The sequence below is a fragment of the Juglans regia genome, chromosome 11 (genome assembly GCF_001411555.2).
Source record: "Juglans regia cultivar Chandler chromosome 11, Walnut 2.0, whole genome shotgun sequence".
NCBI classification, from domain to species: domain Eukaryota; kingdom Viridiplantae; phylum Streptophyta; class Magnoliopsida; order Fagales; family Juglandaceae; genus Juglans; species Juglans regia.
This window is the reverse complement of record NC_049911.1, coordinates 28,666,249-28,688,867: the sequence shown is the minus strand read 5'-3', so window position 1 is coordinate 28,688,867 and position 22,619 is coordinate 28,666,249. Positions and strand designations below refer to the sequence as shown.

Sequence of the window (22,619 nt, the reverse complement as noted above, 5' to 3'; positions counted from 1 at the left end):
GCCACATCTGTAGTATATTCAGCTTGCAGCTTCGATTGAATATGCCAACGCAAGCACAGATGTGATCGTACTGGGATGCCCTCCAAGCCTCCATGCTATCCGGCCTGTCACTATTATAAAGATAAAGAAATAAATAAAATAAATAAATAAGAAGAAGAAATTAAAGAGCATGATCTATATCCTTAAATAAAAAGGTTAGAAATATTCATACTATTATCTCACTGTTATCTATATGCATGTATACTACCCTTTAATTAGATTGGTATTTAAAAAATATATAAAAAAAAAGTCACTAATTTTACAAACGCTGCCACTTTAACATATATAGTAAGGAAATACTGATATAATTATTTGTAGCATTAATACTTCAGATTAATATATCAATATATATACTAAGGTTCTTAATTTGATTCCTTCTTTTTATTTTTTAATGGTCTGAGATAGATAGATCCATCATAATACGTATTTATTACGTATTATGATGGATCTATCATATTCTAATTAATTTTCCTTGGCCAAAATACCATTGAAATGATTTTAGAGAATTTTATTATATAGTAGGTAGGTACTACTACGTTAACAAAACTATTATTTAAACTCATCCAATGATAATTAGACGATAAGGACATCTTAAAAAGTAAAAAAGAAATAGATAAAAATAATATAATTCAAATGATTTATAAACCATAAATGCATGCGTACAGTTTGCAACATGCAGTGTCTAATAATTAATGGTTTTGGTGTTTTTAATAATTAACCTGAATGCCTTTCATTAACAGATTTCCCATTGTATGATCAGAACCAAAGAGGAAATATTATTAACTTTATCACCGCTATTATTTTTCTGAAACCTGAATACTGATCATCGATCGTTACCGATCGATGTCCCACGCTACCGACTGCAAATCATGATCGATTGTGTTCTAAAAATATGTTCTCTGAATTATAAGAGATTGAGATAGCTAGGGGATCGAGCAGATCGATGTTTCTATTGGTGATCAGTACTTGGAAGATCAAGACGTTCCACCAGCCAAATTAATGAACTTTTGTCTGCAATAGCACTTTGTATCGAATCAGTGTCCTAGGAAATATATATACATTCATATATAACGAGATATTATTGCCCTCAGGCAAGCGTGACATGAGCGTCTGTACACAATCATCATCCAAGCAAGTCATGTGCATGCATGATCTTTTCCATTTCCATGGACAACTAAATTAAATACAAATTAGGAAATAGCTTAATTGATCAAACTCATGATATATAATTGGGCCGATCCATATTCGAATATCCTTTGACATAATTAATGTTAAGAAAATATTACCACTAAGACGATCTGATCTGAAGCAATCTAGAGTTAGATCACTATTGTGGTGTGTTTTTTTAGAAAACTAGATTGAAACGATCATAGGTGCATCAGAGACGCATGAACTCCTAATGGACAAAAAGGACCCCAAAGACAATTATAGTTAATCTTATGTAATTTTATGATTCACGCGTTGTGCTTACGTTTTAGGATTCGTTTGGATTGAAAAACTATCTTATCTCGTCATTATAATTTTTTCAAATTCTCACATAAAATATAATAAATAATTTAATTTTTTTAAATTCTAAAATAATAATAATATTTTAACAATTTTTATTTAACTTTTAACTTTTATCTGAAATCATCACATCTTATCTCACTATCCAAACGGGACTTAATGTATCAAATACATACCTTCATTGAAAATGAAAAGGGAAAAAGAATTACAAGCTTTTCAGCCAGGTGTGCGTCTATAAAAATCAAAAATCGTTTTGAAAAGAAAGAAATATGATGTTTGTTAATTTGTTTGGATGAAATCAAGTATAGCTGGCGATGAAAGATAAGCTCGATCGAGGAAACTAGCTAGCTAGCCGATCATAAAGATAAGAAGAGGCAAACATGGATGAGAGACATGGAGAGATCGAGATCTAGTCACGATCGGGCTTTCGGTGCATTACAGTTGTATAGGAACCACAAATAGCCATTTCCCCTCCACACTGCTGTTTCTTCTTTCAATTTGTTTGGGTTGATTTGACTTGCGGCTGCCTGCATCCAAGTTTGTTTGGTTAGCTTGACAATACGTCTACAGTTGTCAGTTACCGATCAGCCACGCCCAACCAATCTACCAAATCCAAAACCATTTGTTTGAAGCATTGTTTGTAGTATAGAAAAATTTTACTTATCATCTCTTATACTATATATATCAACATAAAAAATTCTAGACGCAGTCTTAATTGGAGGCCTATGTGCGCACGAAGTGAAACGCTTCGTTTCATTTAAGAAGAAAAATGATTAGAAGTACAAACCCGTCGTTTAACTTATTGGCTACTGTTTTAATTGTCCAAGCTTCTTCTCATGAGTCGAATTGCATTGAAACATCTTTGTTTTCCTTGCACTGAAACTTCTAGATGACCGTGTTCATATTGCATGCAAAGAAATCATCACATTAAGAAATGTTCGGAGTCAAGTCGCACTCATCTTCATCCTGACATCTCAAAGGAAGAATCGCATGAAAGTCCAAACAATCTTCTCAGCTGCGGGATTCAGTTAGAAGGTGATACTTTAGACATGTATCTCCTGATATTCAAGATGATTTTTCAAATGGGTATATTAGTTCAAGAATATAAGATCGCTCTTGTGATAGTCCTAATGGGAAAATTACCTATGGAAAAGATTTGAATGATTCTTTTACAGATGAGCAATCAAAGTATTTCTCATTAAATTTCAAAAAGAAATTCAACTGGATCCATCTTTGAAGTGGTACGTTTCTAAGCATCTATTTTTTTAGAATGACATCTATTTTCAAAGCACTCAAATATTTCGAATGAGACTATACATGCCAACAGTGGTGGAGGAGATGCAGAGGGAACTCAAAGGATAGAGATCTATTTTCAAACACTCAAACACAAGGCCACTTTGCTTTGGGTCGACTTGTCTTGGCCCGTGTTCTGAGAAGAGAGATAAGAATGAAAGTGCAGAGAGTTATGTCTCATTGCTTGAGGGAGGAATATAAAGTGGAGCGTATTTTTGACATTTGACCAAAATTATAGAGTAAATGACATAAACATCCATTTCGTGGGTACGCAAGCCCCCAACTGAGATTGTACGTAGCACGACTCTATCGACATATTATGTAATTTCTAGAAACTATTTCAAGAAACTATTTACTGTTTGCATAATATATCTTCAAGATACTTGTATATAACTATATTTTTTCAGTCTAGCTGATTTTTTTTCTTGTTAAACTGGGAAAGTATTTCTTACATAATTATTAGCCGATGTTTTTTACTATTCAAATAGAGGAATATTTTAATTATAAATGAATTTTTTAAAAATAAATTTATAAATTGATATAACTATCTTATATTATAAAATTATTTTTATTATAAAATTATTTTTATTATAAAATAAATCTAACATATTACATAAAACTACACCTATTTATAACAGAAATTTTTTAACTTTCTTTTATAAAATGTATTTGTACTTCTAGCATTACGTACTCAAATTTTTAAGAATATAATGTTTCACGCAAAAAGTGTGCATATTCCATTGACTAGCAGAGAAATTTTTTTGTCTACACGTGCTCCTTGTTGATACGTGTCCTTCCATCTGCGAGTAGCAGAAAACGTCAGTGCTATGAAAACGGACGGAAACGTGGGAAAGAAGTATTGAAAGTAACTTTCAGCCAGCAGAATGCATCACAAAACACCTCTCAATCGTAGTATTACAGTCCATTTATTTAACTGTATCAAAACCACTTCATGCGCAGCTTCCCTTTGTGAAAAATGGATGGGATCAAGTCATTGACCAAGATTATTATTATTATTATTCTCTTTTATTGTGTTGTATTTGCTGATTTGAGATGAAAGTTTCTATTAACAATAAAATATATCTATAATATGTTTGCTTCGAGAAAAAAAAAAAAAAAACCTACTCTTCTTATTATCGGTACTGTAGTTATCATTAATCAGCATCTCTAGATGTAAAAGACAAGTCGGCAATGAGAATTGCCTACTTTCCCCCGAAGACTCTCCAAATCGATCTTTGATCTCCTCATACGGTGAGAATCCCTACAAAGACAGGGTAGCTGAACAGTTGAGCGAGACAGACATTAATGTAGAACTGAAACCTGATAGGTTAACGTTCATGTTAAGAACTAAAAATATATGGACTTAAAACATTGAGGATAACTCCTGAACCACCATACTCGTCAAGAATAAACTATCCAACCAAACATCCCAACAACTGCTAAATACTACATTACATAGTTAAGTTGAATATGTAGAATGTTTCTGCTGAACTAGATATATACCAAAAATTTGAAGTATCCCAAAGCTTACACCACCCCCGAGGGGAGTCGCAGAACAAGTTGTCCGCCAAAAATGCTGCATCCACAGAAAAAGTTTAGCAGTGATCCACAAGTGTAACATACAAGGAATTTGCAAAATCAAAGTATTTCACCTACCTTTTCACATAGTAGTAGCAAAAATCAGCAAGAATAAAAGTCTGGACAATTTCAGAGAGGAGAACCATAGAAGGCCACAAACCATAACCCAAAGCTGTCAGCAAGCGGCCTCGAGTATCCAATACCTGCGCAAAAGAAGGAAAGCTTAATCTAAGAAGCTAAATTTGCGTTGGTAATTATTATCACACCTTAGGACAACAATTAATTTTGTTATAACAGGAAAATAAATAGATGCGCATGAAAGCTTTGTCACAACTGTGCCTATAAAAGGATTACTCTGAAGTTTTGTCTAAATAAAAAGATAAATTCATATTTTTTTTAAAATTGCTCTTATTTTCTCATCTTCAAGATGTTATAGCTGAATAATGTGTTAAGAAGGTTTATGTGATTGGTGATCATAACTGTTGGCTTATGCATTTTTGGGGTGAAATCAGTAAATATACTTTATCACTTGTAAAAAAAGACGTTGCAAGCTCAAAGGTATGAATACTTAAAGATTTTAGCTTATAAGTCTGTGGAAAATTCCGGATGTTCTTTAGTTGTTATTATCGTTTAAAGACGCTGGCTTGATGTATAAGAACATCATCCAAAAATGTCCAGTCAAACCATAATCTCTCATTTTCCCACAAATAAGAAGCTCAAACCAAGAGAATATAAATCCATGCATAGTGCGGGTTATGATCTAGACCATAAAAAAGCTCACTGAGATACTAACACCACGATGGCTATCTGCATGTCCATTTGTCCATAAAGAAATAGTCGTCTCCAGTTCAAAAGGTGTCATAGTCGTTCATCAATCAATTATATTAGTCTTAGACATTTTGAATACGACGGTCAATTTATTTGCAAGTCTCCCCTCACTATTTGACATATCTGCCAAGCTGGCAAGTGTCAGACACAGTAACTCTTAGTATGTTTTAAATATCAAAAGGCTGTAGCAAAATTAACCTAGCACTTAATTACATTTAATTAAGAAGATACAGAAATTGAATCGTATCAAACCTGGAGAAGCCAGTGTGCACAACTCAAGAACCTTGCGACACCCAGTGCAAAGACATAATGTGCAGTGAATGGTTCCACAATCTGAGAATTTGAAAAATCAAAGATGAGGAAACAAGGTTGTCAAAAGGCCATTTATGAAATTAGTAAAAAAAGAAAGCCTAAAGTGCCATGCATGGTGCACCATCAGAATGGAATAAATAATAGGGCAGGCAAGAGTTACTTTAAAACATACCTTTGTGTTCTGCATGACTCGCAGCTGAGGTAGCACCGAAACAGCTTCAAGATAAACACAGAAGGCCCAGAAAATCCTGTTCAAGATATGATGCTGTGTTGTGGGATGAATTAAAAATGATAGCACAGCACAAGGTATCACCTGCAAGGAGGAGAAACAAAATATATATAAGATTAAGAAAAAATCAGAAGGCAAATTTCCATAACACGTGCAACAATCAGAATATATTAAAGAGCCGCTAGATTTTTTATAACAAAGAAGTATGTTCTTTTTTTTTCGATGTGTCAGACAAACAGGAGGGTACATCAGAAATTATGAAAGTATTTGTCCAAGCCAACCCTAGAATAATTCATAACAAGGAAACCTGACCACGTCCATGCATGTATAACATGATCGTGCTTGTCAAGTGCTGATCAAATCAACAATGTAGACATCACCTTTTGATTTACAATTTGGTAACTGGAATTCACATGCTTATTTAGTGGAGACAAAAAGTGAACTGGCCCCCAGAAAAAGAATCATCAAGTCATGGCAACAAAAATATTTTTTTTTAGAAGTACAACAGAAAAAAATAGATGAAGGATAATAGGGAAACCATGTCAATTGGAGATATGAGAAAGTGTAAGCAAATTAAATGTACCAAAATTGGAAGTTCTAAGATAGTTTCTAATCTTCACGTACCACAACGTAAAACGCACAACTACCACAGGTTCTTCGACTGAATACCAATATGTTTAGCTGTGAGTTCAGATGATGAACCATTGAAATCTATACAGCGAAACAAAATCCTCATGTGCCTAAAACCTAATTTAGCGGAAAAAGGATTCAAGGTTTCATACAAATAAGCAACAGTGAAATGAAATAGCTATGCATACCTAAAAGGAGACACCGCTTTTCAACTAAATATTTAAAGTTTAATTTGGCAACATTCACGTGTTTTTTTTTTTTGTAAACAAATGGATGCAGCAGATGTGAATGTAGAAAAAGGAAGGTTATATTTTTTCTGCAATATGATTGAGGGCTAACCACATAGTAAATCTTGAAGTTGTCCTTATCTTCCATGTAACTAGACTTCAAGTTAAATCGAATCATATAGATCACCCAAAGGGTTGTCACCAATGTTGCTGAATCAAGTAATGTGTGTATATCAAATTCCATAACAAAACTGCAATAGAGTCTAACCGCCAGAAACAGGGCCGTTAGTTCCTGTGATTTGAGTGAAAGCCCTGCAAATAGTTAACAATAACGAAGCCAAAAGGGCATTAAGATTATGGTAATTATAATCTACCAATATCCATAACAATTTCCCAAGCTAGAAACTCTTGTCAGAGCAAAGGGCCAAAAGAAAGAAGGAAAACTTAAAAGAATTTATTGTTGCACGATCAAACTGTTACTTTTCACCAAAATTGAACTTGTCTAGAAAAATGCCATCAAGATTATCGATCCTGCCTATCGTATATTATAAAAATCGAGAAAGATCCTAATCAAATGGCAAATGGTTACAGACATTTCAAATAAAGCAAAAGGGTATATTAGGAAAGCTATCGATATCATGGACTTTCCAAATACACAATTTTTGTGACACAATAGAAGACTGGACAAACAACTTTGTACGGAGTAGTTATAAAAGAAGATTATCTTCTGTAATGTCCAAGAGAAGAGCCAATGAAAAATTTTGGACTTAATGGTCATTATAAGTCGCTCGTAATGCAGGAAGCACATACATTTTTTGTTTATACTAGTCACTAAATTAAACCAAAGTGCGTCCTGAAGTTTGTCTTCTGTGATTTTATGTCTAAACCACTAGGAAAATAAAATCACAAGTTTCTCTCCTTATTCCCTCGAACCAGGGGAGCGCATTTTCGCCATGAAATCTTTACCAGATTCTAAGATGTCAAACAAGTCATTTATAAAATACAAATCGAAGCCAGACTTTTTTCTAGCTCATGCAGGATGATTCTCAAAGCATTAACTGTTGAGCCATTTTAATTAACTCCTATATACTATTTCCCCCTTTATTGGTACCGGGGATGTGTTAACTTTTGGTATCACACAGGAGGACCAAATTCCAAATCAGACAGTTCAATTCAACAAATAGAACAAAAAAAAGAGAGAAATCAAATAAAGAGACCAGGCGTGTTTTTTTTTTTCTTGGATTTTCTTACCAGCACAGGTCTTCTCCTTGGTGAGCTTGTAAATAAGGACGGAGATGCCGAGGGCGTGAACGGCCTCGGCTGCAACGAAGAGGTTGTCATGATCGTGAATGATCATTCGCAGGAACACGAGCGCGACAATGGCAGACGCCACCGCCAGAAACACCTTGATCTTCGGCGGTTGTCTACGAGCCCATGTCGCCACCACCTGGATCGGCCTCTTCCCTCCCTTCATTGACTCTTCTCCTCTTCTTTCCCACTCACTCTCGCTCTCTTCCTCTGTGTCTCTGTGTCTCTGTGCGCGACACTCCCTGTGTTGGTTCGTTGGTTTAGATGTGAGCGTGTGAACGGTGACCATGAAAATTGAAAGGGTACTTGAGTTTCGAAGTCGTTGTGGTTCGAGTACGACACGTGTGGTGTGGTGGGGTTGGTTGGGGTTTGGAATTGGGCCGTTGAACCACTAAAAGAAAAGAAAAATGGTGGTGCCCACTGTCCCAGTCCACTCCATCTGTCGTATACTGACATGGGACGATTATATTGGTTTCAAATTTTTAATGTTATTCCGTAATAATAATAATAAAAAAAAAACAGCTTTGTTAGGAAGCGAAGGGTTCGTTTGGATGACAAACATCTCTCAATTCATCATTATAATTTTTTCAAATCTCAACATAAAATATAATAAATAATTCAATTTTTTTAAATCTTAAAATAATAATAATATTAAAAAATAATATTCTAACAATATTTTATCATCTCAATTCAACTCAATTCAACATCCAAACGCAACCGAAATGTTTTGTTTTTTGATTTTTTTATACATGGAAGGGAATTTCATCATTGATTTTTTTAGAGGGAAATTAAAGTGTTATCAATTGACTCAAAAGATCTTTATTTGGTAAGCAAAATGTTACGATAACAAGGAGTATATAAAAATAAATTTATAAACTATTGTAATTTTACGTAGTCCGTTAAATTTATTTTATAATAAAAATAATTTAACAATATGATATATCACATCTGTTTATATCAATTTATAAATTTATATAAGGAAATAAATTAGGTTGAAATTCTGATAGAAAAAAAGGGCAAAAAAAAACTGCAAAAAGTTATTATGAGGAAGGTTGATGTGTGGTGAAAGACTTGTTCGTTTTCTAGAAAGAGAAGGTCTTCATTCGCTCTAAAAAGGCTACTCATCCTTTTTAAGTATTTCCATGGGAGAGGATGGTGGAACCTTAGCTCTCATCTTCCTTTTTGTTCATTTTCCAGTTATGATGTATGCATATATTTTCATGCTAGTATTTTTTTCTCTTTCATTCCCTCTAATTCAGTTTTGGTCAAATTTATCGCATTCTGACAACCAACTATCAACACTCGCCCTACCAAACAATTCCCCAACCACTGATCTACCGAGATGAAGCAGAATTGCAAAAAAAATCTCGACACTTGACGCTCACGTGCAGCTTGTTCCATGCGTGGCCGTCACGTGCCGCCATGTCATAATGCATCTGTTGGCTACACACGCTACATCAGTAGACTCTCCACCGCACGATCTTCCACATCTGGCCCCACCCAATCTCACAATCATTAGTGCGTAAAGAAACTTGGCTTCTCGTAGTCCAGTCCATCCGATGCTGGTCTTCGTACTATATTTTCGTTTTTCCTAACTGATAATCTTGAGAAATGGAATACAGGTCTTTTCAGAAAAATATTTCAAAACAACAAACCATAATGTACCTTTAACTTCTGTCGCTTTCAGTAATGAGTAATGCTAGAAAGAAATCACTATAATAATGCATACTTTACACTCATTATGTAACTACTTCTAGTTGATTATTTTTAACACTTACTTAAAAAGATATATAATCTAGATGATATCACATTATATATATAAAATAGATAATTTTAATAATAATTTTTATCTATATTTATTCTTGTTAAAAAATTACACCCTCGTGTACCTTGTCTTCTTTATCTAAACCATTTACTCGCTTGGTTAGGAAAAAAAAAAGAACCGTGCTACAGCCCCCGCTCCCTCTCCCGCTCTCAGTCCCGCTCAGTGTAAAATGTAGTGTTTTTTTATTTTATTTTTTTATACATGTATTTTTTTAATACTATAAAATATTTTTAAAAAAAATAAAAAATTATAATATCATTAAAAAATACTTACTTAATCATTAAGTAAAAAAAATATATATTAAAAAAATAAAAAAAATGTAGCGGGACCGGGAGCGGGATCGGGAGTGGTGAGAGTAGCATTATTAAAAAAAGAAAAACCGATGATGTGCGGTGGCGGCCATAAATGCAAGTTGCAACTACCTAATAAATGTTCTGCAATTGCAGCCAACAGCAGGGCTGCCCTTCCTGCGCAAGTCATCAGTTTCTTCCCGTGAAAGATCTGCAGCCACCTATCCGCGATCTTGTATTAATTTTTAGACTATACAACCTCTTCAATTTTTATATATTATATTTTTTTAAAATTTTTAATATTTTTTAAAATATTTTTTTTGAATTTATCTTTTTTAAATTAATTTAATTTTTCTATTCATTATTTATATATTAAATATTTAATAATATATATATATATATATATAATGTGTGTAAATTATATGAATAATAAAAAGTTACTTAAATTTTTTCTGATTTTTATAATTAAAAGAGATAGACATATCCTATCGCAGGATTCACGTATGCTTCCATCATCTCTCTCCTAGTCATAGAAGTGTCAACTACAGATAATTGTAGGGATCTAATCCCACAATTTATGCACTATTACCGGGATTTATAGCCAAGAAACCAACACAATTGAAACTAGTAATAGAGAACAAGAAGAAAAAGAAAAGAAAATCAAGTACATAAATCCATAACAGGCACTCCATTTATGTAGCATAGGACAGATAAAAAAACATAACATGAATCTAATTTCACAAAAAGTAATGTCGCTATAATTTTAGGATATACAAATTTTACGCACTTTCGTTAAAAAAAATAAAGTTAGTTATTAAAAAATAATTTTTTTATATAAATCTCATATTTATCCTTTTTTTTTTTTTTTAAAATGAGACTTAAACATTTTAAGACTTTCCGCAAATTATTGATTCTTTAAGACCCTAATGCAAGCTGATTCTGCTTAGTCACAAGCTTGATATCTGTCCAAGCATAAACAGTGGAAATTTCGAATCTACCACATAAGTTTCAGTGGCTCCCCCTGTAAGTGCTTCTAGAACAGAAATATGGTATAAGAGAGCTTAATTGACACTATTGAGAGAGAGAGAAATAAATAAATAAATATAACCACCAATCAATGCGAGGACCGCATGAATTTCAATGTTTCGTATAGAATTTAACGTGTTCAAAAATATTGGATACATTTTAAAGAGGAAAAATAAAGAGAGATTGGAGAATGGAGATCGATATGCAGTGTGTATCAAGTATCAAACAGTCCACGAGGCAGATCTTTTTAAAAGGGGTTTCGTCTGCTTATCTTCCCCAAGTGATATCATACCCAAATGAGAAGGGTCTTCAAGCATCATCTTAGCCACCAAGTATCCCGAAATAGACCAGGTTTGAAACTTGCGAGCCTGCTTTCCTACATACCTTCCAAGCTTTCCATCATAATATTCCGGCCAGGTGTCTTTGGACAACCGACTTTCAGCAAGTTCAATGGCACGCCTTGCTATTTGTGGGCGTCCAGTCTTGATACATGCAGCTGTGAGCAGCCATAATAGTACTGCAGCAAAAACGTTTACATGAAGCATACCTCTAAGCATTTTCTATGAAATACACACACACACACATACACATACACACACACACACGAAACTACATGTTGAATTATAGTTGCGTGGTTATAGTCAAGCTTAAGCTATTCTACAAAGCATATCATAAAATTAGAAATCACGTTCCTGAGTCTTGAATGCCTCTTGAACGACTATGTATGTGTTCTGAGGAGGGTGGTAACTGGGATTTTTTTTTTTGGGGGGGTGGGTAGATGATTGATCTTTCCATGAAGGCACTTCTACCATTGAACAAACGACAGTGAAAATCATAGCCAAAACCAGTAACAAGTAACGATTTGGAAACTTTGTCAGGCACAAAAGATTTTGCACGATATCCTACATTGGCTTTAAGAAAATCTCGGCAGAAGCTCACCTGGCCAAGAGCCTCCATTATGGTAACTCCACCTAGTGTTTTTTGGGTCACAGCCGGTTACAATCTGCCATTCATGACTTTCTATTGCTGGATAACAAATTTTCAATGGCATTTCTCCTACCAACTCTTCCCAACGTGATTCAATAAGATCCATTATAGCTACAGATTGCTCTGGGGTTGCCAAAGATGACAAAATCGCCATACAGTTACCCAGGCAGAACCAACGGAAATCCATTTTGGCAGGACTAACATTGCCAATGAAGTAACCTCCACGACTTGGCATGAAATCAAAAACCCAATCCGGAAGAGAATCAGGCATGACATTGAACTTGTTAACAGCAGTATGAGAGTACTCCTCTGTTTTATACCGATAAATGTCATTGAGCTGCTTCAAGTCCAGCCAAAAATAGCTACGCATGTGATAACTCAGAGCATGGAGACGATTAGTTATTAAGTCCACAAAATCCTTTCCCGCATCATCTTGCTTAAGTAAGAGCAAAGCACATCTTAAAGCCATAAAGAAGAGTGATTGGATTTCAATAGGATACCCATATACTCCCTGAATGATCAAGAATTAGAAAATTAAAAATACTGATAAATCTTAGGAAAATACACGCACCCTAACTATACTGCTGTCCACAAAATAACATGGCACAGATATGGGAAACACAAGGTTTAAACAGCGAGCCACAAAATTATGACTGATCCTGAAAGGTTTCTTGACCACGTGTTGGATATGTATAGTCCATACACAAGTCTGAGAAGATCAATCTATTTTTTGGGCTCATGAGTAGGTACTGACATTAATAGATGGCATTAAAGCTTATCATGTCAACTTTGTCCAATTGAGAACAAAATAATTTTGTTTTGAAGGTTATTTGTCACTTGTGTCACAGAATTAAGAAAATAAACTAACCATTCGGCGGTCAATCATACAGCATCCATCAGCGCACAGTAGAGTTGGGAATGTATCAAAGCCTTCTGAGAGACATAGACTCAAAATAAGACGCATACCCTTTTGGCATTCAGGCAAGTCAGCCAAGGAAGAGTCCCCTGTATGTTTTGTATATGCACGGAGTAATATGATCCACCAAAATCCAGAATCAACAGGAGCCACTCTTCCTATTGCACTCTCACCAAAGTCTGCAATCAAAGTTTCATGGTTTCTTACTGGGTCATGGAGCACTTTAAAACTTGCAGGCATAACTCCATCTCCTAGTTTGAACCGATCTATCATCTTCTCCCTTGATTGAAGGCGAAGAGTTTTCAAAAGAAAATTTTTTACTATTTCATCCTCTCCATTCATCAAAAGAGCCAGAGCACTCGGGACAAAATCTCTAACAAAGACCTGCAAGGTAGAGTAAATTCAATTATTTCCGGTGCTCAAAAAAGATGGAAGTGCAAAGAACTTCTGCAGAAAATTTGCACAAAATAGTAAAAGAACAATAAATTAGCAATTCAATAAGTTCTAAATACATCAAACAGCTAAGTTTCTAACAAATATTACAGTATAGCAGGTGGAACTGCTTACTAGGCTCACTCAGCCATGTCAGAATTCCTAACTTGCTATATCTATTAGCTGAATAACGACCCACGCCAGATAACTGCAGTTCAAATAAGTTCAACAATTATTTAACGACTGCAATCTTCCAGCAATTTAACACACCCTGAAAGTGATAACGAAGAAACGTATGTATATAGAAATAAAACATTGATCAGGTACCCTGAATCAGCGAGATAACCCAATAGATTAGAGAAGAGGCAGCACCATTTTTCTTGAAAAGTCCCATTTACACTCCTATCATGAATCTGGAATTATGAATGATACAAGAAAAATGACATCAAACGAGGAAAAGTAGCTCTCTTTTCACTATGTTATAACTCAGTTGTCACTAGCAATTAACAAGCATATCATATACCAATCCTGCCTCCTCATATATATTTCAAATGTGCTTTTCCATATCCCAATCGAAAATGAAAAGTTTAACGATTAACTTTAAGATGTAGTAAATATAGTAATCAGTAACTAAATAGAACATAAATTGGAAAGTGGTTTTTACCTGATCATAGTTAAGTTCTTCAACAGAATGGTCGACTGCAGCCATTGTCCCAACAGGTTGCCCGCGGAAGTAAACCAAGGAACGCCTCAATGCTTCCCATGCCTCAGCTACCATGGGATGTGACTCAAAATGACTGTTTGATCTGGGTGTATTATAACCAGATCTTCTACTTGGAGAATACACATACTCAAAATGGTCCATGATGTGAGCGTTATTGTCCGCATTTCTTCCAAATGCACGAGGCGAAAGACAGCTCGATAATTCACTGATTGACCTTTCGTCAAAGGATCTATTCCTCTCTATATGAACCGGCCGTGGTTGGTTCAACGACCTCAAAATATCCAATTCTTCAATTTCAAATATAGAGCCTGACGCCTCAAGACTTTTCTTAGTCCCATTTTGGGACACATCTGTGATTCCTGGTGGCATTCTCGTATCTCAATTCTCAAATACCCGCTATAGAAATCCAGTCACAATTTAAATGTTACAAAAATCTGAACTTGTTTGGTGAGAAAGAAGCTTATTTGCAATCAAAGTCATATACTTCCAGAGTCAACCTACAAGGAGCAATGAAGATTCTTACACTACGAGGGTAGATTGTAATTCAGAAATTCATAATTTACAAATAAGCAGCATGTTTAATTTGAAATTAATTTATATAAACATGTCTAGAAAGTAGAAACTACGGCAAATCGAAATGACAGAAGTAAAACATTCAGCTAGTTTTTGCTGTAAGCCTTAATTTCTCACACGATACTAGCATGAGAGAAGATAACAGCCGATTCTTACAGAACTAGACCAGTTTACGAGCTTTAAACCGAGGAAGAAACCCTAACTTGGTGGAAACTGGAGAGAGGTCTTGGAAGCGCCGTGGGGGTGAGGAGGAGCGCGCACACACCGACTTTGTGCACGTCAACGAGAAAGAATGGAAAGATTCACGTTTTAGGCAAGCATTGCATAATTATTTTATAAGCGAAATATACCGGCATGGTAGGTAGGTTAGCTGGGGCACGACCTGATATCGCCGGTTCGAGAATGTATATTAACCGATAAAACCTGTTTAAGGTTGTAGAGGTGGACATCTTGGGAAGTCCGACGCTGGATTGGGATACTCGCCCACGAACTTGGCTTTCTAATCTTGAATCTTGATAGGAGACCTCTTGTTGTAAACGACAACTAGTTGGTGGCATGTGCCGTTACTTGTTTTGGTGGGCATGATTTGTACCAGTAAGTTCTATATTTTCCGAAGGGCATGGCTGGGTAATTACTAATTAGACTATTCTGATATAGGTACTTTTCAATTAATAAATTAATATCAAAATAAATGTTTTAATCTTTTTATTTGATAAAAATAAATTTATTAATTGACGTGATTTCACTATTTTGTAAAGTTATTTTTATTATAAAATAAATATAATGGATTATATAAGTTATGTCAATTTGTAAGTTTATTTTTATAAAATCTCTTTATAGTTATAGCATTTCTCTAATTTAATTGAAATTGGATGCAAATCCTCTCAGTTTTTAAAAATATTCCTCCCAAGGTCAATCCAACTTCAATCTAAAGAGATGTTTTGAGAATGAGATGAGATAAAAATTTTGTGAATAATAATAAAATAGTTTGAATTAAGTATTTATTGAGTTTTGAAAAATGAGTAGGAAAAAATTGAATAACAAGTATTATAAAGTTAAAGAAAAATTATATTCATAAGCCTCACACACCATATACCATCCTTTTTGTTATTTTTTTCTCTTATCAAATGAGTGGTATATAGATAATGAGTAAAATAATTCAATTATTTTAAGCAGAATAAAATAAAAAATAAATAAATAAAATAAAAGAAATTGTGAGGGGTTATGAATAGCAAAACTCAAAGTTAAAATATTGTTATAATAGAATTTTTGTTTTGAAATTTGAAAAAGTTAAATTATTTTTTGTTTAAAAATTTGAAAAATTCGTAATAATTAGTTTGAAAAATTTGTAGTGATTGATTTGAAAATATTTGTATTTAAATGATGTTTGAGAATAAAATTAAATAAAATAAAATAAGATGAGAATTATATCTCCAGACATCCCTTAAATCTTGTGTCGGAAGGAAATGATAAATAGTGGATAAATAAATATATTCATACGATTATTTTATAACGAATCATTGTGATGCTGGCATTATTTCCTTAAAAAATATCATAATTTTAAAAACCGTCCTCAATTTTATCTAAATTTTGAGTTAATTATTAATTTAGCGGAACGTCATGGTGATGTTATGAGTTTTTACATAATCTTATAAACTCTGGTTTTGCTTAAATATTAGATGGGCTGTGCTGCGCATCAGCCGGAAGCCGCAGCACACCACACAGATTTTTTTTTTTTTTTTCACTCAATCCACTGAGTGTGCGCCGGCTTCAATAAACAGTAGACTGATATTTATATTTTCTCATATTAGATAGGTTAGATTCTTTTCATTTGAGGGAATATTAAAATAGGATAGTGCTACTATGCTGTCTAAGTTTGCATATGTAAATTGTACTTTTTTTTAAATATTTTTTAAACATGTTTAAATATTTTTAAAAAAATATCAATATATTAATAGTTATTTTCTTAATTATTAAATAAAAATAATTTTAAAAAATAAAATAAAATGGATGAACAGTCAAATTGAAAAGGCAAAATCAATGAGCATATATAATTTTCGATTAAAATATTAGATCATTGTCTTATAACAGAACGAGGAGTTGTTTGAAAAAAATAATAATAATAGAACGAAGCATGCCATCACTATAACTAGAATCCTTTGATTGTCTAGTAAAGCCAAATCGCAAAGAACACGGGCCACCGTTATAACCGTTTTAACCGTTATTAGTTATTCATTAAAATTATTTGTAGTTTGGTAACACGGGTCCATTCACGCCGTCACGCATGAGTTCGAGTGTATGCGTGCGTGGCTTCGACTCACCATTGATTTCCTTCATTTGTTTTAGAACACGACCTATAGTAGTTTTTCAGTTAAATTATTAAAATTACCACTTTATTCAACGCTTTAAAACATCAATTTAGATATAATAAGCATACATATTTTAAGAGTAAAATAACAATTTCCATATGTTAATGGTTAATAAAAAAATCTTTAAAAGTAAAATGATTATAAAATATTTATTTCGGTCAAAACATGGTAAATGAAGTACGTGCTTTCATTTTCTTATGAAGCTTTTTTTCCTTGTTAAGGTTTATCTGTTATATATATATATATATTTATATACACGAACCAGGACTTATGCTATATGATCTAAAAAACCTTGACATCTGCTAGCGTTTATCTTTAAAGAAAATGACTACTGCATGTTTTATGCCAAGCAATACGGGACCAACAAAGCAAGACTTTGTAGACGAATGGAGACATCAAATTCTATAGAAAAGAAGAGTAACGCTACATGCACGAGTATGTAATTACTATATAGTTGTTTTGAAAAAAAATAAAATTTATTATTAAAAAATTATTATTTATTATGTGGATCTCGTATTTATTTATTTTTTTTAAAATAATTGTACGGTGCTTGCGCATTCACGACTACAATTATCATTTCTAAAAAAAAAAATGACAGAAAGTGTAACGAATCAATTTTTTATTTTTATTTATTTATTTTTTCATTTTTTGTTTTTTTTAAATGAAAAATTGGTTATACGAATCATTGATATTCAAACAAAATTTTTAAAAATCTATTTTTTTTATTCGGTCATAATTTTACGAGAGAAAGTATCAAACATGGCAAGTGAAGTCTCATGGAATAGAGGAATCAGAATCTGGCATTTATATTATTTTTATTTATTTATTTTTTCACTTTTTTTTTTAAAATGAAAAATTGGTTATACAAATCATCGATATTCAAACAAAATTTTAAAAAATCTATTTTTTTATTCGGTCATAATTTTACGAGAGAAAGTATCAAACGTGGCAAGTGAAATCTCATGGAATAGAGGAATCAGAATCTGACATTTACATGTTTGGACGTTGAACTGAATTAAATTGAGTTAAATTGAGATAGTAAAATATTATTAGAATATTATTTTTTAATATTATTATTATTTTATAATTTTAAAAAAATTAAATTATTTATTATATTTTATGTTAAAATTTTAAAAAATTATAATAATGAATTGAGATAAATTTAATTACCTAACGAAATCCGCACAATTAAGGCACAACTTGTCAAATACAAGAGCATAACTAAAGCCTTAAAAAAAAAACGTATGTAAAAATGAGGTAACTACGTATACTGTGCCAAGTGAATGGATGGACAAGATTCAACTTATTGAGTAAAGAGTAATTCTAAAGAAAAATATTAAATATAGTTAAGAAAAATTATAAAAAAACTTAGTTATCTATATATTAGTTATTAATACGTTGAAAATAATAAAATTTTAAATTTTAAAATTGAAATTTTAAAAGAAAAATAGTAAAGTTAGTCTAATAAGTAAAAATGTAAGTATATATAACACTATCCAATTCTAAATATAATATTAAGATTTGAAAGTCTCGTATATTTTTTAAAAAAAATTATAATCAAGTAGATTTTAAATTTGAAAAATAATATAACATACAATATTACTTTTCATAATATTTTACATAATTATATTTTAAAATTTAGAATTTTTTTTATAAAATATCTTATAAAAGTAATACTATGTTATAAAAATATCTCCATATTGTAAAATGTGTTTGATGGAGATTTTAACCGGAAATATTTAATAATTTTTTGGCGAAATATAAATGTAAATTTCAAATTGAATACCGCAGGTTTTATAGGATCGGCTAGTCGACCGTTGCATGCTTCTCCCGCTTCGACGGTCTTATTTTGCTCTTGCTCTGCTACTGAGAGATCTGTATCTTTTTGCTTCTGCTTCTTCTTATTTTTTATGTGATTTTCCATGGGCACGAATAAAGGTCCCGAGATCTCCTCCTACCGTCAGAAATGGGACAAGATCTTCGACGGTTTGGTGCATATGTTGCAAAGTCAACAGGCACAGGTCGAGACCCTCGCCAAAGAGAGGAAACTTCTGGAAGAACGTATCAGAGCGCAACACGAACGGTGGGTCTCCGATTTAAGCCTCTACGAAGACCGAATTTCTCAGGTATTCTCGCTTTTCTTCGAAAGATGTTGAAATTTAGGGTTTCGAGAATATTGGGGGTCTAGGGTCTCTTAAATTTGCTAAGCACTGTTCTTTTAATTTATTGCGCAGATTAAAGGGGTATTGGTAGTTCAAGAAATGGCACGCTCGCTCGAGGCGACTAAGTCAGATTTTGCCATGAGTTTGAAGCGAAGAGAGGCTTTTCTCGATAACCTGAAATTAGGTTGGTATTTCTATTTAATGTGATAGAGTTTTCCCAATTCATTTCACACTCGCACACACACACATGGATTGAACAAAAAGCCCTAGCTTCGTCAGAATTCCGAAGAGTTGTCGTAAAAGATAAGAAATTTGGGGATTAAATTGTATTTAAGAACTACGGATTGTATTATCTCTACCTGTGATTCCTCAGCAATTCAGTGCAGCATTGATTTCTTTCAAGAAATAATTTTCAATTGGAGAATAAAATAATAATAGTAACATTCTCTAAGGCTGGCCCTCGAGGGTTTTGCCCGTGTGTTGCAACATCGACTAGGAACTTTTTGCCGTTCACTGCGTGCCCAAATTGACATGGACGTTAGAAGAATGCAGCACAACGTGCAAAGGAGTATATTATTCTAAGTTGTGAGGGGCAGAAGTCCTGTAGCATTTTCATTTAATTTTGTTAAGGTTTCTATGAACCTTTGCTTCCCCAACGAGTCACTTATTCACCCCACATTTTCATGTCTTATTTTATTGGATCTGATATGTTATTTCTTTTTCTAATAATGATTGGAATATTTATTTTGTTGTGACCTTCCTTCAATATATTTACAGTCGTAGGTAGTGAATTTTCATAAAAATTTAAGGTTTTGGATAATATACTATATGTGGGTTTGGGCTTCATATTTGAACTCTGTAAGTATGCTACAAGGCGATCTGATTTTCCATTGTTGCAGAACATGCAGAGAGTGACTTGTCAGATTTCAAAGCATTGCTTGACTACCTTTCTCATAAATCCCCTGACCCAAAAGTATGTTCCACCACAATTTCGTTGAAATAGATTTTATTTTTTTACTTTTATTGTTGTTGAGAGCTTCCACTTTTCACAGGATCTTTCTCTGAGAAAAGTCGGTGATTTGGAGGGAGAAGAGCAGTGCTCTAAGCTATTGGAAGGTGAAATAAGGAGACTAACGCATGAATATGAGAAGCTTGCCTCAGAAAAGAGTTCAGAGGTTTCTGCGCTGTTGGCGGAGAAGAACTTTGTATGGAATCAGTATAAGATAATGGAAAATGATTACAACAGTAAATTAAGGAGTAATTATTCCGAAGTTAAGCAAGAAAATGAGACGATAAAGAAGCTTCTTGGAAATATGGAGCAACTGCAGTCACTGAATGATAAAAAGGATGAGATGATTGCAAGATTAACAAATAAAGTGGCTAAAATGGAGGCTGACATGAATAAATTAAATGAAGAAACTTCCAAACTCTCACAGGAGTTGGATTTTTTAAGGACGTCTGGAAGCGCTGCTGCAGTCACACCTGTTTTAAATCGTTGTATGGTAGGAGCTAAACCTTGTTTGGGAGCCAAGAATAGTGGCAGGGATAGAAGTAACATGAATGCCAAAAAAGAATCATCTGCTGCACGAGGCCCTGATTCTGTGAAGGACAATGAACAGGTATTTGTCAATTATTTTTCTTTTCCATAATGTAGTTGTGATTACTATCTCCTAATGCTTTTGATAGATTGTATTTGACCCAATGGAAGTTCCTAGGACGTTTCCATATGTTCCATGTAATACAGGATTCTTTCACTGCAAATGTCATAGATAATCTTTTAATGCTACTTCTGCTTTTGAAGGCCTTGGAAAAATGTTTAGTTAAATGGCTCTCATGAGCAAGAAGAGGTTTTGGTGCATGATTGGGAGTTGAATTTTTTCATAGGAAGCGAGACATTATTGTTATGGAGTGGTGCTACATGTGTAAAAAGAATGGGGAAATAGTTGACCATCTTCTTTTGCATTGTGAGGTGGCGAGGGCTTTGTGGTATGATGTCTTCCATAAAATAGGTTTGGAATGGGTAATGCCGTTGATAATGGTTGAGCTCCTTGCTTGTTGGAATGGGATTATTGGTTGTCTTCAAATGGGTGCAGCATGGAAGATGATCCCCTTGTGTCTGATGTGGTGTATTTGGATAAAAAGGAATAAGCAATGTTTCAATGATAAAGAGCGCCCATTAGAACAGATCTGGATTTTAATTTTGTATTTTCCTTTCTGTCTTGGGTTTCAGTTTTAGGGTCTAATGGTCTTTCGGATCATGACTTTCTGATGTCTTTTTCAGTTTTCTAGAATGTATTTAGGTGATTTCTTTTGTATACTTCTTGTGTACATGGGTTTCACCTATACATTCTTCATTAATAAAATTACATATTACTTAATAAAAAAAAATTAAATTTGAAGCAATTTGACGTAGTGTGTAATATCCTAAATAAAATTGCAATTAATGATACAACTTAATCAGCTGAGTACATGACACGAATGGCGAGAGAGACGGTTATAAAAAGAGAGAGAAAAATGGTAGTCGTCTTTCTGTTACTTGAAGAGGTTAAACACTTTGTTTAGGAAGCTTTCATCTTTACTGTGACAACCCACTCTCCTGTACTGACTAATTCTTAGTGTTCGTGATGGAGAATGGACATGCACCCTTTTTAGTCTCCAATTCATGCAGAAACCCATCAGTTTTGCTGTCGTGAATTTTCTGTACATAGTCAAAGTTGAACTTCCATCATTTTTGTAACGTTGTATTTGTAAGACGATGCTCAGTATGTACTTGGATGTATGCAGATGCACACAAATACCTAGAAGTGAAGAAGGATATTTTTTGTTCCCCTTGTTTGTACTTTGTATAACATGAAAGGCTAATATGTCAAGCTTTTTTCTTCTTTATTGGCCAGGGAAGCAGAGGCTTTAAGAGAAAGGGAGTCAATGTTACCATTTTAGAGACCCCAAAATTGTTCTCATCCAACTTCAAGGTTCCAAAGCTGAAGATGCATATAAGATGACTCTTGGACAACGTTTTCGAGTCTTTCAATTTGGAGAGGTTAGCTAGGTCATCCATGTATTTGTTTTTTGGCTTTACTTATGAATATTCTTTTGTGTATGTAACCATTTCTTAGTCATAGTCTTGACGCATATTTTTCTGTTCGTAACTTTTAATGAGCGTAATATAAATTCATATACTACTGTAATTTTGTTCACAAGTTCAAGATTATTGTTTGGTGTAGATTTACCTCACTAGCAGTGAATACCGAGTTAGATATAAATTCAAAAGTAATAATAAAATATTGAATAATAATGAGAAATTCTCCTCAATACCCAAACTAGGCTATAATCTTCGCTCCTCTGCTTCTCAATCTTCTTTTAAG

The 22,619-nt window shown here is 33.5% G+C and overlaps 3 protein-coding genes across 6 annotated transcripts; 1 reads left to right on the top strand and 2 right to left on the bottom strand.

Moving 5' to 3' along the window:
- Positions 1-3,890: 3,890 nt before the first annotated feature.
- LOC109000882 (ER lumen protein-retaining receptor erd-2.2-like) lies at positions 3,891-8,246 on the bottom strand. Of its 2 annotated transcripts, none has more exons than XM_018977915.2 (7): positions 7,894-8,244; positions 6,755-6,954; positions 5,729-5,869; positions 5,497-5,577; positions 4,495-4,619; positions 4,342-4,414; positions 3,891-4,099 (listed from the first exon to the last, which is right to left on the bottom strand). In XM_018977915.2, exons 1-6 carry the CDS (start codon positions 8,237-8,239, stop codon positions 4,366-4,368), a joined length of 942 nt encoding a protein of 313 aa, XP_018833460.2. In that variant the 5' UTR covers positions 8,240-8,244; the 3' UTR covers positions 3,891-4,099; positions 4,342-4,365. The 2 variants fall into 2 exon arrangements, with proteins under 2 accessions (XP_018833460.2, XP_035538565.1); XM_035682672.1 differs by having other exon boundaries at positions 3,921-4,099; positions 6,911-6,954; positions 7,894-8,246.
- Positions 8,247-11,185: 2,939 nt separating this feature from the next.
- LOC109000881 (probable alkaline/neutral invertase B) lies at positions 11,186-15,047 on the bottom strand. Of its 3 annotated transcripts, none has more exons than XM_035682661.1 (5): positions 14,841-15,047; positions 14,091-14,647; positions 12,947-13,378; positions 12,031-12,589; positions 11,186-11,608 (listed from the first exon to the last, which is right to left on the bottom strand). In XM_035682661.1, the coding sequence occupies exons 2-5, from the start codon at positions 14,517-14,519 to the stop codon at positions 11,313-11,315; spliced, it is 1,716 nt and encodes a 571-aa protein (XP_035538554.1). In that variant the 5' UTR covers positions 14,520-14,647; positions 14,841-15,047; the 3' UTR covers positions 11,186-11,312. The 3 variants fall into 3 exon arrangements, with proteins under 3 accessions (XP_035538554.1, XP_035538552.1, XP_035538553.1); XM_035682659.1 differs by having other exon boundaries at positions 14,880-15,047; XM_035682660.1 differs by having other exon boundaries at positions 14,927-15,047.
- Positions 15,048-18,899: 3,852 nt separating this feature from the next.
- Positions 18,900-22,483, top strand: LOC108999677 (myosin-11-like). The gene is made up of 5 exons (XM_035682669.1): positions 18,900-19,218; positions 19,327-19,438; positions 20,154-20,227; positions 20,307-20,873; positions 22,149-22,483. The coding sequence occupies exons 1-5, from the start codon at positions 19,015-19,017 to the stop codon at positions 22,254-22,256; spliced, it is 1,065 nt and encodes a 354-aa protein (XP_035538562.1). The 5' UTR covers positions 18,900-19,014; the 3' UTR covers positions 22,257-22,483.
- Positions 22,484-22,619: the final 136 nt, after the last annotated feature.

Coding starts and splice junctions, on each gene's coding strand:
- LOC109000881 (XM_035682661.1), bottom strand. CDS start 14,519: ATGCCACCAGGAATCACAGATGTGTCCCAAAATGGGACTAAGAAAAGT. Junction 12,590..12,946: donor GTATGATTGACCGCCGAATG/GTTAGTTTATTT, acceptor TTGATCATTCAG/GGAGTATATGGGTATCCTAT. Junction 11,609..12,030: donor TAATGGAGGCTCTTGGCCAG/GTGAGCTTCTGC, acceptor TTTTTGCTGCAG/TACTATTATGGCTGCTCACA.
- LOC109000882 (XM_018977915.2), bottom strand. CDS start 8,239: ATGGTCACCGTTCACACGCTCACATCTAAACCAACGAACCAACACAGG. Junction 4,620..5,496: donor GTGCACACTGGCTTCTCCAG/GTTTGATACGAT, acceptor TCTTTTGCGCAG/GTATTGGATACTCGAGGCCG. Junction 4,415..4,494: donor TGCTACTACTATGTGAAAAG/GTAGGTGAAATA, acceptor CTGTGGATGCAG/CATTTTTGGCGGACAACTTG.
- LOC108999677 (XM_035682669.1), top strand. CDS start 19,015: ATGGGCACGAATAAAGGTCCCGAGATCTCCTCCTACCGTCAGAAATGG. Junction 19,439..20,153: donor TCTCGATAACCTGAAATTAG/GTTGGTATTTCT, acceptor CCATTGTTGCAG/AACATGCAGAGAGTGACTTG. Junction 20,874..22,148: donor CTGTGAAGGACAATGAACAG/GTATTTGTCAAT, acceptor TTTATTGGCCAG/GGAAGCAGAGGCTTTAAGAG.